The following is a 16,286-nucleotide window of genomic DNA, read 5'->3' on the forward strand; positions in this document are numbered from 1 at the left end:
AACCCTAAAAAACACTCCCATCCTGGAACTCCGCCACCCCCCAAGACCCAGACTTAGACGAGCGCCAGCTTAATTACAAAAGGCCACATTCTACTGCACATTATCTTGATTTCTGCCACTTAACATTCATTTGTTTCAGATTGTGTACCCGGCCACCAATAACTGCTCATTGTGACTTGCAGTTAGGGGACTCAAATTGTTTCCCCAACAACCAGAAGTAATCTTTTTTACGCGTGAGAGTGCCCAGTTGGTTCCCATGTGTTTCACACCGGAGCCTCCTAACCTGCCGTCTTCATGGACGCCCCTTTGCTGTATTATTATTATCACTCCTTTAAACAATGCATCTCGACAGCTCGCAGGACTGCAGCAGTCCAATGCCAATGTGAAATATATCCATGCAAATTCGACTGGAAATGAGTTCATTTGCTGAAATCAAGCGAGTGAGGACGAACCTTTTCCAAAATAAATAACCAGATCTATCAAATCACCCGTGTGTTCAGAAACAAATATATAGTTGGCGGTCAGTGGCAGCTGCTCCCGATGTGACTAGGCAGGGCAGCAAGGTTGGGGAGGGGAGCAGCAAGGTGGGTGGGGGGCATAAATGCATTAAAATATATATATATATATAATACAAATAAATTATGACTGACCATACACTTCGTCTGCTCCATCTTCCTCCTCTCCCGATCCTTGACTGGTGCATGCTACGCAGGCTCCTAGATGCCAATCGCAGTGCTTCTCTCATCCTGGGAATACTACTCTCAGCGGCATGATTTCCCACTCAGATAGTACCTGGGATCCTGTGTCTTTTCACCACACAGCTGGGTGGAGAAATGCTGAGTGTGCATGTCGGTTTGGCCAGCCTGAAACAGCCAGCCTAAATGCCATGCGCACTCGTAGTGCCCACAACTGAAAAAGAAAATGGTAATAAAATGACTATTATTTTCTATTTCCGTGTTGCCTCTGGTGAGTAGCAGCAGTGTGGCGACGCTCCTTCGCCATAGCTGTGGAGCCGCCCCTGTAACTTTCCTCAACTGTGGTGCCTTCTGCCACTGCTGACCTTACCCGCGGCCTGCTCGCTGCTGCTGGTGACATTAGGGGGGTCCCATGGGCGTCCGCAGAATTTTTTCCAGGGGGGGGGGCAAAATGTTAACATCATTACCATCCTCGGACATAATGTGTGCCAGATGGGGCACAAGAAAAACTGGGGCACAGGAGGAGCAGGAAGCAGGCCGCATATGATCTCATACACCATAGGGTTATTGTGCCACAGCCATCTCTTTCTTTGTGGCCTTTGGTAGATATCATCCACACCTTCTAGAAGCTGGCAAAGAAAAAAGCAGAGCTCAGCTACAGACAGGAGCGGCTCTTGGCCAAAAGTGAAAAAGCACAGGCATTCAAACTGAGCTACCTTTGGAACATGAATATGGATATGAGGGCGTGGATAGCTCCACGCGGCTTGCACAAGGATATCTCTTGTGCAGTTTATAGGACATGCTATCATTTAACTGTAGCGCTGGATGAAACAAATTTTCTTTATCAGTAACACTAGGGTCCTCGGTACGAGTGCTCTGGAGCCACATGTGATACGTTAGCACACCAAACGTTAGGGTTACTGGTGGTCGTATTAATTGTGGGAGTGCTGACGTAATGGCTATTCTCAGTGGAACTCAGGGGTTCCAATGAGAAATGGGTCTGCCCAGGTGAATCAGTAATTTTGAGTTTAATTCACCTAGTAACGCTCTGTTCTTGCCTGCATATTTCCCTGAAATATTTGATATACTTAACATCCAAAAACTTAGTGGGAAACAAGACAGATCTGCTGTGTTTACGCAGACCTCATAATTTTGATGGCCCGGTAACTCATGCTAGTTTGTCCATCAGAATAAACGGTCTTCTGGTAGGATCACTGAAAAAATATCGAGGGTCAAAATATCGACTGGCAAAAATATCGTGGACAAAATATCGACAGTCAAAATATCGAGTTTGTATCTACAAACAGGTAAGTACAAAAATATCGAGTACAAAATATCGTTTACAATAATATAGTTATAAAAAATATCGACTTTGTTAAAAACAGTGTTTAATTAAATTAATATTAAAATGTAATTACTAAAATATACTTAAAAATACTTAAATTAAATTATAATAATTAAATAATAAATAACCTTAATAAAAATAATTTTTTACAATCATATTTGGAAAAACATATATATATAATAACATACTATAATTAAATAGGATACTATTATATTAGCGTACAATACCAGAAGTGTAAAAAATACTATTCCCACTCCAAAGAGTAACGACGGTCACATTATCGACTTGCAAAAATATCGTTTAAAAACTGAAAACTGACCCTGAACCCTAAAAATACCCCTTTACCCAAAAACCCAAAACTGACCCTGAACCCTAAAAATACCCCTTTACCCAAAAACTGAAAACTGACCCTGAACCCTAAAAATGCCCCTTTACCCTAAAACTGAAAACTGACCCTGAACCCTAAAAATACCCCTTTACCCTAAACCTGAAAACTGACCCTGAACCCTAAAAATGCCCCTTTACCCAAAAACTGAAAACTGACCCTGAACCCTAAAAATACCCCTTTACCCTAAAACTGAAAACTGACCCAAAACCCTAAAAATGCCCCTTTACCCAAAAATTGAAAACTGACCCTGAACCCTAAAAATGCTCCTTTACCCAAATTTTATCAATATTATTTAATTACCAATTAATTATTAATTAACAATAACAATAAAGTTAATATATTAGCACATTAGCTGTAATTATTTTAATAATTAATATTATTTTTTCCCAATAATTACTTAAAAATAACACAAAATTATATATATTAAAAATTTACTCTAATTAATGTAATTAACTAATTACAATTAATTACCAATTAATTACTAATACAAAATATGTACAAAATTATAATAATTAATTAACTAATCAATATTAATTGTCAATTAATTATTATTAAATTACTTCCCACCCTATTCCCCTATAAACCCACAACCCGCTACAGAATTACATTACGCAATTATGATAAAAACAAAATTCATTTAATAAAATATTTTATAACATTAATACACACTTTTCACACATATTATTACATAAAAATACACTATAAAATATTATATATTATTAAAAATTCGATATTTTTGCTATCTATATTTTAGACAGTCGATATTACTTCACTTACCTGAAAAACGATATTTTTGTAGTCGATATTATGTCCAGTCGATATTTTGTCCAGTCTATATTTAAAACTCGATATTATGTCCAGTCGATATTTTGGAGTCGATATTTTGTCTGTACACCCTTCTGGTACTCAGGACCTAGGTGAAACATTTCCTTGGAAGATTTCAGTAAATAAAATTTCAGGCTAGTTTCCTGAGAAGCTCAGGGTGCTAAACTCAGTCTTGGTTATGGTTAGGTGTTTGGGTCGAAGGGAAGAATCCTGACTTCGGAATCTGCCCATGTGGTCAACATTTTCTGAGGAGTCTGGAGCTTAGTGCACACTCAGTTGGAATTGGTGGAGCTGGATAATAAAAACAAGCTGCATTCAAATTTTACAGATTCTAGCAAGGCTTTTCTGATTTCACAGGGTTGCCCAGAGCCTGTACTACCTCTAAGATGGACGCTGTGGACTTTTTGTAGATGTGTGTTTGTATTAGCATGCCCATTCCTAAATTCCTCATTTAATTGCCATAAAGCCCTCTCATTTAGGAGTAAGTGTTCCCCATTTTCCATTTACTCCCCCTTGTCCCGCCTACATAGGCGACAAAAAGTATAATCCTACATCTATGCAGATCTCTTCACACAGAAAAGAAAGGTGGAGGTCTCCAGTGATAGGTTTGTGAATGTCATTTTGTGGTACACGTACACGAATAGTACTACTATAGTGCTACGATATTTACTAAAAAATGTAGTTTGTGAATAGGCTAGCTCTACCGTGTTTGATTGAAGGTCATTGTTTCAAATCGACCCTGGTAGCAAAGGCGCACAGGGATACTGGAGACATTTTCAAAATTTAACAGGATGATGACTCACTTACTTTCAACTTCAAGCTGTGGGTGGGAGCAGGCAAGCCCGGGCTTTAAATCGCGCTGTAATCTTGCCGGACGTTTTCCCGAATTCATGCTCCTACGGTGTCACGGCCTGGAAACAAATACCACTGTGGGGGTGGGGGCTAGCTGTGTGACCTTACGCGTGGGCGCGGCGCGGTACTTTGCAGCGTAAGAGCTGCGCATGCAGCGTAAGATAGGTGGCGCAGCACTCTCCGTCTGGCGCAATGATGTAATAGGGATTTCCATGGTGCTGCTGCTAATTATACAAAAAAGAGGCCTGCCTGCTCACAAAATTAAAAGTTCCGATCTCCGATCATCATCCATTCTTTAATATATATATAACAAACAATGCTGGGGAATTAAAGAGGAAAATAAAAATGCCACTGACTCGACTCAGCACCAGACATTGGCCGGGTGATCCAGGGGGGGGCAAGTGCCCCCCCTTGCCACCCCCTGCGGACGCCCATGCACAGGTCAGAGCACACCCATCTCTCCCTCCCCTCACCTAAATGGCCTATTCCACTGTAAATTAGAATTGAGGGGCCGACGGGGAGGTGATAGCGAGGTAGAACGAAGGCAGAGAAGGTCATTTATGCAGCACCAGGAGATCATGGACTAGTGCTGGCGCCCTTGAAATAAAATAAGCTATTTACAATACGTTTCTGGGCAAGTTCAGTGTGCCTCTCTTCAATAAGTCGCCCTGGGCTTGTGCCCAGCTCGCCCAGGCTGAAGGTTGGTCCTGCCCTCGAGCACATTTCAGTGCCTGCTGCACATGGCATGGGTTGCAGGACCTACGAGAGTGTGTCCAAATCAAGTAGGGGCCAGGAGCAATTCACCTGCGCGCTATATACCGCGCGCTCTTTATGTTTTTAATTATTCCACCAGATTGTTTTACTTTTTTCTGTATAAGGCCTTCGTGTGCAATACCTCTGCAGTACCGAGGACCTGAAAAGCGAATTTGCACAAGATGTGCAGTGCTATTTTTGGATGTTGTTGATTTACTGCAATTGGGAATGAGTTGAGTTGGAGGAGATTTCCTCTGCGCAGTCGAGGGGAGTAGTTGTTTCTAATTTACTTAAAATCTGTGTTGAAGAAATGCACAGCAGGAAGCCTGGTAGGTGTGTGCACTCCAAACCTCCATGGTTCATGTCCAGAGACTACAGAAAGGAGACAGGCCTCTCTCTCTTCGGTGTATCCCACACATAGACGAGACATGCTGGGCTATCTATAGAATACTTATTCTTCCTGAGGCCTGGTGATGGGACTGCTATGGCACTCGCACCCAGCAGCTAAACTCGAAGAGAGCTGCTGGACGCCTCCCCCAGGCCGCAGCCCACCTATCTGAAGACAATCAATAGGGGTTACCTGTTGGAAGTGGAGGAGGCAGAGTTCACGGTCACACCTAGTCCTGTTGCGTGTTTATCTAGGGTCCTGATCGATACTGTGACCTTATGCCCCTATTCGGCTATAAATCCATTTTATTCCCTATATTGGCATAACCGTTCAAGTGCGATATTCAGAAAGTCATCTCTGACCTCACACGAACAGAGCCACGTTCAAGGATATCTCTCTCTGCCACTTCCTTTGCGACCAATTAGTGCAATGACAGAGCAGAAGTCACTATCTGATATTCCTAGATTAACACTCCGAGTTCTTCAACAAGATAAAAACTCAGCAAACTGGGAAATCCCCCTTGCTATGTTTTGATTAGTAATAGAACTCTAATGAGCAACTGATAGCTATCACTTCCTAGTGATATCTTTAATTGACGTCTTATGTCCAGCAAACTTGCGTCAAACCCGGCACCTGTCAGGTATAAATACTACCAACGTTGCCTTAAGCAATGAGAGCTGTTGTGCACCCTGTTGTGCATACCGTTGCTGTTGCCGAGCACTGTAGCACTCTGTCGCTGCAGCCTGCTATCCCTGTGGTGGTGAAGCTACTGATACCATTATCGCTGCTAAAGCGCGAACGATGGTGCAGTACGCTTAGGAGCCGAACAGACGTCCCTCTGCGAAGAGCCTAGCAGATCCAGCTGCCCGCGGACGCTGTCCCCCGCCTCCTCCTCTCGACGCGCTGAAGAAAAGCCGCTGCCTTTCTCGTGCAGAGAAATCCAGCTCCGGCGTTTCCGGTTTACCCTCGCGGGTGACAGGGATATCGAGCTTCCCCTGAAGGAGATACCAAACCTCCATCATTCTATTCAGAGGTATGGTGCTGACTAAACCCGTAAATGAGAATTCTTGAAACAAACCTTGGCAAAACCAACTTAACTTAAAGCTACTTACTTACTCCCCTTTCACGTGTTAGGCTTAGGTCAGGCACACTGGGGTAGGCTTAGTTAGAAGCACCAGTTGAGTATTTTAGCCTATTGTATATATGACTGTATATATGTTTTATTACTTTTAACCATTGTATGGCTAAGAAACCATATCAATGATTTTACAGTATTATTTCGCAATACTTATCTTACTGTACGTACTTTTTATCATAACAAGTTTTGCAATTGTGGCAATACATTTCTCTTGTACGAGAAGAAAGACTGTTCAATAAATGTTAACCCTTTATTGACAAACGCCCGTCTCTCTATTCTCTACATCTCGTGAAAGTAAACTGCACTAGACTGACTGAGTGAAATACATGTCTATTGTTTCACACGACCCTAGAGATCGACTCTTGATCTGAGGAGCAAAGTTGTCATGTTGCACGGTTGTTGAAAACTGAATCCCTTCTTGTCTGTGCCTGGGAAGCTGATCACTTCCTATACAGAGAAGAAAGTTTCCAGTGACCTCTGAGCTAGTTGGTAACACACCCAATTAAGTTTAGCATAGTCAGTGGAGGCCTGGAATATCCGCAGTTCCACGTCGATACTACTGTTTATGTTATTCCAATGCGCAGGGCCTAGTGGGAAACTAGGAACTACACTACAGTCCCACATTATTCCAAGGTGCCTGCTCTGCCCCCGGCCATTTACACTAACAGAGATCTTTCAACCCCGCCCCGGGCCATCTACAAACCTCGCCCGTTCTGTTGTCACTGCCCTGGCGTATGCCTGCAGGTGGAAGGTTTCCCCGCCCAGCCAATGCATGTGCAGGGCCCACAAGCCATCCGGCCTTCGGCGTCCTTCCCCCCCCCCCCCAAAAAAAAAACACAGATGTAGGCAACTTTGTCACAGAGCAGCAGGCACAATTTATTGCTACCTGATTGGTGTTTGTTCCAATCCTTTTGTTTCTCCCCCAGGGTGTGTAGGGCGATGCCCACTGCGCCAATTAATGCCAGCCGTCCCTGCTAATTTGAACTGGTCAATGTTGGCAAAGAGCAAAGTATGTTGAGTTTAATTTGTTACTGATGTGGCCAAACCATGTGTGCAAGAAGTAGCCAAGCTTTCCAAATCTCAGTTACTGGCATTCACCTCATTTACTGTTGTAAATAATTATGGATTAAAGATTCAAATTGATGAGATGAGACGCGCTAATGAGAAGGAAAGGCATGATTGGCAAACAATGTAAAGAGAGACTCCGAGGTCAAGGGCGACAATAATCAGACATGTAGAAGTGCACGAGACAAAGGGACATGGGCGATGCTGCTAATTCACCACTTTGAGAGCGTAAGGAGCTCCAGAGATGCCAGTTCATCTGAACATATCCAGGAGTAATAGAGGGATAGTTGCCATAGCAGCAAAGCTACAAGGCAGACAACCTGGAAATTATTCTCGAAGTGGACATGGGGTTTGAAAATTCATGAGGCCAAAAAAACATTGTCAAAAGGTTGGAAAGTATTGCTCATGGTAATCCAGGACAACTACTTCGATGAGGAAATACTGAAGGCACACAAATATCCGATTGTGCCACAGGCAGGAACATCAATAGGATGACAATCATGATGGAATTGGAAAGATATGCACCACTGATGACAATGTCTAGGACTGAAGAAAAGAGAATTTTAAGAACTAGCAGCATAGAGTTCCTAAAGGCATGTAGAATTGTAGTGTGGGCAGTGGGCCAAAGACTGGGAGGCACGAAAGGAGTATGCAGCACAATAGTACATTAAACATGCATAGTGAATGGCTGTGGCAACTATACTGTTATCTGATTCACGGTGGATAGATAATTTGCATAGCATCTCCAGATCCTTCAGGTACAGTGGTGCAGGCTAGCTCCTCCTATGCTACTTTACGCTGACACAATTGTGCACAAGAAGTAATAAACCAGTGTCACATGAGGGAAGGCATTTCAAAACCACGCTCATTTATCACCAATTCAAGGCCAGGTCTTAAAAACAAATAAAGCATATTACAGAAATAGATTGCTGTATATGTTGAAGAGAAAACACAGGGGCACACAGAAAATATGCAACAATAAAATTAAAAAATAAAAAGAATGACTATCAGGGCAGAGTTAGATACAGCAGCATTTGTCTAAATAGAAAGCAATGAGATGAAGGTGAAAAGAAAAGTAATGAAGGCCTGCAGGATAATGTTTTAAGATTAAAAAAGGTAACATGTAGGGAAACTGGAAACTGGAAACTTCCAATTAACAATAGCATGGAACTTGAATCTTGTAAAATTTGGAGATTATCTACTGGCAAAACAAATGGACAGAAAAAGGCAATTAACCGGCTAGCATACGAACGCAGGAACCCTCAGATACATATATTCTCAGACATTAGCCCTGTGAACTTGACCATTATTAGGGTGGACTTTGTATTCGCTGTGTCAATCCCTCTCTCTTTATTCCGATATGTTTTATGAGAGAGAAAGAGAATTGGGGTTAGTAGAAGTAATGAAAAGAGAGACCCACTTGGCCAACAAGGACATTAAGAAGATCTCCAAAGAAGCAGGCATCCAACCAAACTAGCCTAAGGATGAGGTCCTGATATGCGATGGACTGAAATCCCCAAATGAGAACTGCAGATGAACTATGGGTAAAGTGGAGCAGTTGGAGTTCTAACATGGATGAATGGTCCCTGTGTGAGTGAAAGATCTTTGTAGAAAAGCGTAAATATGACAGTGAGCACAGTGTAAAACCTAAAAAGACAAAAGAACTAGAGGTGCAAGAAATGCAGGTTTAAAGAAAGGCGGTACAGTTAATTCTAAGCATATAATATCCATCCAAGTACAGAGTGCCACCATTAATCAGTTTGAATAATTGATGATAGCGTAGAAAAGCGATTCCTTTATTGCTAAATTTCGAATAGATATAGCCATGTGGGAAATATAGAGGTGGTACAGCTACTGAACAGCATGCTGCAAAGGAGGAAATAACGACTGGACAAATAGCCTTCAGATTTGTTCCATGTAGTGTGTTTCCTATAGCTGTGAAGCACCTTCGCACCTGGGGGCTGTGGTGGAGACGGATAAAGAAATACTTAAATCCCGTTCATCCCAGGTGGGGAGTTATGTACAGGCAGTGCTATATTTCCTTACTCTTGTGACTAGTTACCTAGGAAGCAGTGTTGTGCAAGTCCTTGGAACACTTCTTGGATGTACACTAGGATGTAAAGAATGGGAACAGTGGCTATAAAAGTGAGTTGAATCCCTGGAGAGCTAGACTTTCACAAGCATTCCTGTGCCTCTTATACTGTGTATCAATCACCAGGTTGAATCTATCTCTGTGGTAGGAATGTATCTCGCTCGCTGTGTTCCATTGGTGGCTGGATCGGTGTGGTGCAGCCTCTGTTCTCTTAATTCACTCACAGATATGATAGTGCAAGAGACTGAAACAGAAGATGTGTGATTTAATTATTGATTCAGATTTCAGCTTTTCTTACGTAGGATGCTTGCAGTAATCTATAGAACATATCTGTTTCCAGGTAGACTTGTCTGTGGAGCATACCTTTGGCATATACTTGCATGATCCCATCAGTTATCATTCAAGTCTCACCATGGCATATCATTGTCTGAAAGACTGATGGCTTTTGGACAATTGTTTTCGCAAGGATTGCTAAGTCTTTCCCATTGTGGAGTGGTTCCTGTGGAAATGGGGTAATGGGCAGGGAGGGAAGCATCATATGACCTTGGATGTTAAGGATGTTATAATCATTAACGTGAACAGTAAAGAGGGGGTACATCCGACGAGAAAGGTCCCAATTGAACAGAATCCAGATTTAATTCTTTCTGAATATCTGTACATTTCTGTGAACAGAGAAAGCACCAGCACTGCTCCTAAATGCACCTTCTTCTTTTGCTCCCTACTAGGTACCCTCCCAGTGTTGTAAACGTGGCTCCAGCAGGCCTGCCCTCAGCAGGAGAAGGAATAGTCCCCAGCGCCATGTCATTATCCCACGGCCTCCCTCCCGTGGTCCACCCGCCACACGCTCCGTCCCCTGGCCAAACTGTCAAACCAGAGGCTGACAGAGACCACCCGAGTGACCAATTGTAGCCCACGAACCACACAAAACAGCATTCCCAGCATTGGAGATTTCAACTTCGGAGATTACGTGGAAAAAGCAAAATCTGGATTTTGAATAGAGGCAAAACCATTAACTTTTAAAAGACCATAATTGTTTTAGAAACTGGTCCAAATATACAGTATAACAGGAAAAGGCGTGGTTGATGAAAAGAAGATTCGGAAGCTATGTTCCTCCGTATAAATTGTAGTTTGTCGCTGTCCAGTGGACTGAGTCACTGTTTCTGTGTCCTATGAGTTCTTTGTTAAGCAAGAGAAGTTAGTAGTTAATTATATCATGAATGTACTTGTCTGTGTACAGTTTTTAGAACATTACAATGGTTTGTTTGCTTAGCTGTCAACAGAAAACACACAAAGGAGGTATTCAGCAAACCAGTTTTGAAATGAAAACTAGAAAAAACCTTTCTTTTATATGTTTAAACATGCCCAGAAACAAGGAAGTTGGCAGATTTCTCAGGACAATGAAATTTTCCCATTTTTCTTTCTACGCCGCATAGTGCATTGTTTTTTCTACCTGCTTGTCTTATTATTATTATTTTTTTTTAGAATAATTTAGAAACCAGAAAAAATCAATCTCTTCTCATTTTTGGCATGAATTCCTTTATTTTCAAATGAAGACCACATTACAAAAATAGTGTGAGGGAAAATGTGAAAGCTTTCCTATTTGAGCAAGCATCGTGCTTTTCTGTCACCAGTTGAAGTGTATTTTGTTGGTGGTATGCAGAAAAAACTAAAAAGAGGGCACCAACCTACTGTAAAAGTAGCAGCATTACAATGCCTACATTGACTCCTTCCTGGTAATGTAGTAGGCTAGCAATATTTTGGTTAAAAATCATGTTTGTGACTGTAACCATTTGTATGAATTATTTTAAAGAAATAAAAATTCCAGCCAAACAAACATGTCGTGTTTTTTTCATTTGCTACCTTTTGCTGTAGTCTTTCTATTGGCGCTGTTTTTTTTCTTCTCTTTCAGTTTTTAGGGTAGGTTCAAACCTCTCCGGGATTTTTTGCACACAGCTTTGCCGTCTTGGGTAAGTAAGCAGTCTAGCGTAGAAATGGAGGTTATAGCCTGAATATTAGTCTTCATGATGTAAGACGAGTAAAACAAATCGTGAAAGACATCGCACATCTCTGCCAATATATGTTTTCCCTGCATATTGATCAAGGCAAAGTTTTTTTAAAAGTATGCTGCAAATTGTATTGAAAGATAAACTGGACGTGGTCAACTTAGAATGCTAAATAATTGAAACTTTATTCATTTTAATTTCCAAAATATGCTATAAATTCATTCCTGAGCACTTGTTAAATGCTAATGAGGAGCTCATTTTTGTACTGTATATGTTTTTCCCAACTCTCAGAATGTGTATATGACTATCCCTTCTGATCGTCCTTGTATGTTACTGGATTTTCTGAAGTTGTCTTTTCTGTGCTAACTTACTCCTACAGTAACAAGATAGTGGCTTGCGTTTACATCTATTGGGCTATAATAGGCTAAATCATTCCATAAAGTCTCGTTTTGTACACACAGAGGTGAAGACAGCTTGCTGTCTTGAAGTGCTTCTTTAATCTTCCTGTGATTTAGATGATATGCCGAAGAGAGTACCAACGCACTATCTGAGATACTAGAAGTAGCAGGGAGTCCAAATGACCCCAAGACTCTTGACTGTTCCCGAATGAAGCAAGCTTTTCCCATGTCCAGTGGACCATAAAACTCAAGGCAGAGCACTCCAGTCTTTGATCACCAAGACCCCTGTCCTTTCTGCTTTGACCTTCAGTTTAGTAATGCCCATCCAGTTCCAGGTTGAATGTAGAGTCTGTTTATATTCCAATTGTACAGCAGGCGGATTAACTAGACCAATTATGTAATGTAATATGCTGTTTTGTAGCGCGCTCAATTACTACCGGAGTATCCTGGGGCGGAAGACCGCTGGGGAACCCGTCCTGGCTTTCCCTATGAGATGGTCCCTTTCTGGGTATCTCCAAGGTGAAACCAGGCATCCCCGGCGTCTGTGGGGGGCCGTTGTAGAGATGAGGCAAGCTTAATGCCCAGAGTTGCCGAGTGTGATCCCTGGTTAGAGTAGGCACCGAGGCGAGAATTATCGAGTACGTTGACCCTGGTCCACGACCCTGCCGCGTCGGGAATTGAACACTGGTCCCGGGCCGTTCTCTGCTTCCGGGTCTGCCGCCTCTAACCAGTGAGCCACACCACTCCACCACTCCATTATGTGTCGTATATGTACATGTGTGATTGAATCCCTCTATTTTCAAGTAACTAGCAAGGAGGGGGGGGGTCAAATGCACATTAAATAATAATGAAGAATGGGGGGGATCCATATAGACCGCACTGACTAGAAGTATAGTGGAGAAGTGTGGCTCACTGGTTAGAGCAGGCAGACCCTGAAGCAGAGGTCAGACCCGGGACCAGGGTTTAATTCCCGACGCGGCAGGGTCTTGAGCTCAAATGTCCATGGACTCGATAATTCTCGCTTCGGTGCCTGACCTAATCATGGGTTCACACTCTGCAACTCTGGGCATTAAGCTTGCTTAACCCTTTCGATGCTGATGACGAGCTCAGCTCGTCATCACCCACGGGTGTCGTGTGCTAATGACGAGCTGAGCTCGTCATGGTGCCACTAAAATGGCATTTTCCAGCACAGGGGGGGGGAAACGCCTAGCAGCCATGTGGTTAATCTCCACAACGCCCCCCCCCCCCACGGCGGGATGCCTGGCTTTCACCTTGGGGATGCCCTGTAGGGGCTATCTCACAGGGAAAAGCCAGGACGGGTTCCCAAGGCAAGCGCGGAGATACCCCTTCGGGGGTCGATTCAGGTGCTATATAAGAAACATAATAATAATAATAATAATAATAATATAGTTGATCCCAAATATGACCCCAACTTGAAAGTCTAGGTATGGTCAGTCAAGAATGAACTAAACCAATGTGGTGCTGTGTCCTTTTTTACTCTTGACACAAGGTAGTCAATCATATGAGTTACTTACATTCAGTAACACTCTTTTTGGTAGAGACTCTGTCTTGCTGCAGATTCCTCACCTTCTGAATATTCCACAGGCAGCAGACTGGATAGGGAAACTTTTTCAGCAGTACCTGGGCAAGAAGGTAGGTTGCACTGTGCAGCTCCACACTGATGCTGTTCCGCTCTGGAAATGAGGGGAGCCTATATAGAGGCACTCCTGCATGCTGACATTAGTTACTTCAAGATTATCTCTTCCCCAGATACAGACCCCAGTAGCAAATTGGTTGTGACCAGTGCACAGTTTCCTAGACGTGGTATCTTATTAATGAATAGAGTTTAATCACAGAATGGGGAGGATGGGAAAGTCTGTGAAGAATCTCCTGCTAGATAATCTCTACCAGAAACAGCTTTACCAAAGGTAAGTAACCTGTCCTTCTGATAGAGACTTTTAGCCACAGATTCCTCACCTTTTAAATAAATAATATAGCAGTACTTATTCGGATGTTGGTGTGTGAATGGACTGAACTCAGAAAGTCCTGCAGGACCGTGCACGCAAAATGCCCCTCTTGGCAAACATGGCTTTCTAGACAGTAGTGCATCAAGATCGTATGGAGGGACCCCTACTTAGTCGCCTGGCAAATGTCCAGGACAGCGACTCTACTTGCCAACACAGTGGTGGCAGCTTTGGCACTGGTAGACTGACCACGTAGTCCTTCCCGAGGCTGCTTTTGGTCAATACTTAGCAGGTCTTAATGCAAAGTGCAGTGGTCTTCAGCACAGTCTTGCCTTTTTTCACTCCAGAGAACCCCATCAAGAGTTGACTTGGTGTTCTTTGGTGTCATCAATATAAAAGCTTAAAGTTCTCTTGGGGTCCAAGCAGTGGAGTCTCTTCTCTTCCTTAGAGCAGTGAGGTGGTACATAGAAACTAGCAAGGTCATGGTTTAACTGGCAGAGTTTCAACTGTAGGCAAGAACGATGCCCGTGTTTTCAAAACCAGCTTGCTTGGGAGGATTGTGGTGTACGTTGAGTTGATGGAGAGAGCTTGAAGCTCATTTACATGCCATACCGACATTAATGCGATGATGGATACTGTCTTGAGGATAAGAAGCTGCAAGGGACTGCTGTAAGCAGCTCATAGGGATTGCACATCAGAAATGTGAGGACCAAGCTGAGGTCCCAGTGTGACATGACAAAGGGGGACTGAGGAAACAAATGTTTCAAAAGTGCATGAAGACTTAAACAATGAGGAGTGATCAAACACCGTTAAAAAGGTAGACTGAGGCATTAGGTACCTTTAAACTGTGCCCAGAGCAAAGACTTGCCGGGTTAGGAACAAAACAAGCAACAAAACATCATATAACTTTGCCTGGAAGGGGTCCCTATGCCGACTACCACACCAAGCAACACATTTGTCCCAATGACCTGCTGCCAAGATGACATCCTACAGCTTTGGCGGAAGGTCTGAAGCTTTTAGCACTCGCCACTGAATCCCCAAGCATGAAGGTGGAGATTGCAATGGCCCAGGTGCAGAGCCCTGCCCTGCTGCAGTGACAGTAGATCCTCCTGGAGTGGCAGCTTATTGAGAGGAGAGTTGCTCAAGCTCAGGAGTTCTGGATACCACACCCTCTGTGCCCAAACTGACGCCACTAGGAGGACTTGGGCCCGGTTGGTCCTGATTTTTTGGAGAACTTGTGGCAGGAGAAGCACCTGTATAAAGACATACACAAGTCCTAAGTTCCACTAAAGGCGGAATGCTTCTACAAACGAGAGCTGCCATGGAAACTCCAAGATGCAGAATTGCTGACACTGCACATTCTCAGTGGTGGTGAACATTTCACGCAAAGGTTCTCCCCATTCACGAAAGAGACCTTGCCCTACCTGCAGGTGTTACTGCCACTTTTGATCCACTTGGAGCCGATGGCTGAGCTTGTATGCCCTAGCATGAACTTTTTGGCCTATACACTAAGAGCCCACTTCAGAAACCTCTTTGATGTGCACACTCATAAATTGGTGGTCAAGGCGTAACAATAGAAAGGGGGTACAGTCATGAGGAATAGAGTCCAAAGGAAAGGAAATGTATTGTTTATCTTCTTCTTTATTAGTAGTTCAAAATACAGGCACAGCCAACGGGACGCCGCCACGAGACGTTACACGAACTTTGAGCACCCGACTGCAGGTGCTCAGTGGTTATTACCACGAACACCGAGTTCTACCACGGACCGGTGACCTCGTCTTTTTAAGTTTATGCCCGTATTGGAGCCCGGCACTAGAGGACTTTACAGGAAATTATCTTTACGAATATTAGATTCTCTGCAAATGGCCACTCCACCTTGAACCAGTTTTTACCTGGCTCATTTGCATTCTGAAGACTGCGGGATATAGTATAAGAACACCCACTGGGCGCACTATGTTGTAACAAGTTTACAATACCTTCTCTGAATAAATGAAGGTTGCATGCCTTTGAATACCCAGAATCGGCTAGCGTGCGATCCACAAGGTGGGTCTGTATAGATCCCCGTCTTGAAACTGAACCAATTCGCCCTGATGAAGTTCCACAATGGTTAATGGAACGAAACGCGTTGGCTGTGCCTGTATTTTGAACTACTAATAAAGAAGAAGATAAACAATACATTTCCTTTCCTTTGGACTCTAATTGTGTGCACCTTCCACTTTTTGCGTTTGTATCTTTGACCTAAACACCTATTGGTAGCAGGTGTAGGAAGAAGTCTGCACCACCTAAAACTTTGAAACACGTAACCAGTAGTGCTTGACCTGGTCTGCTGCCTTGATCCTTTCTGGTATTTTGCTATGAGGAATAGAGTCATTCAAACCAG

The 16,286-nt window shown here is 43.2% G+C and overlaps 1 protein-coding gene across 4 annotated transcripts in view; it reads left to right on the forward strand.

Annotated features, from left to right (window-relative positions):
* Window positions 1–16,286, forward strand: part of CTBP1 (C-terminal binding protein 1) — an 857,630-nt gene that overhangs the window by 663,637 nt on the left and 177,707 nt on the right. For 3 of the 4 annotated variants that reach the window (XM_086964235.1, XM_086964236.1, XM_086964237.1), the window contains exon 9: window positions 10,267–11,375. The exons of the other annotated variant lie outside the window; for it this stretch is intronic. In XM_086964235.1, coding sequence (XP_086820361.1) covers window positions 10,267–10,450 — 184 coding nt within the window. In that variant the 3' untranslated portion in view covers window positions 10,451–11,375. Of the gene's footprint in view, window positions 1–10,266; window positions 11,376–16,286 lie in introns of those variants that run through there. 4 annotated transcript variants of the gene reach the window in all.

The sequence above is a fragment of the Lissotriton vulgaris genome, chromosome 3_2, assembly GCF_964263255.1.
Source record: "Lissotriton vulgaris chromosome 3_2, aLisVul1.2, whole genome shotgun sequence".
In the NCBI taxonomy this organism is placed as follows: domain Eukaryota; kingdom Metazoa; phylum Chordata; class Amphibia; order Caudata; family Salamandridae; genus Lissotriton; species Lissotriton vulgaris.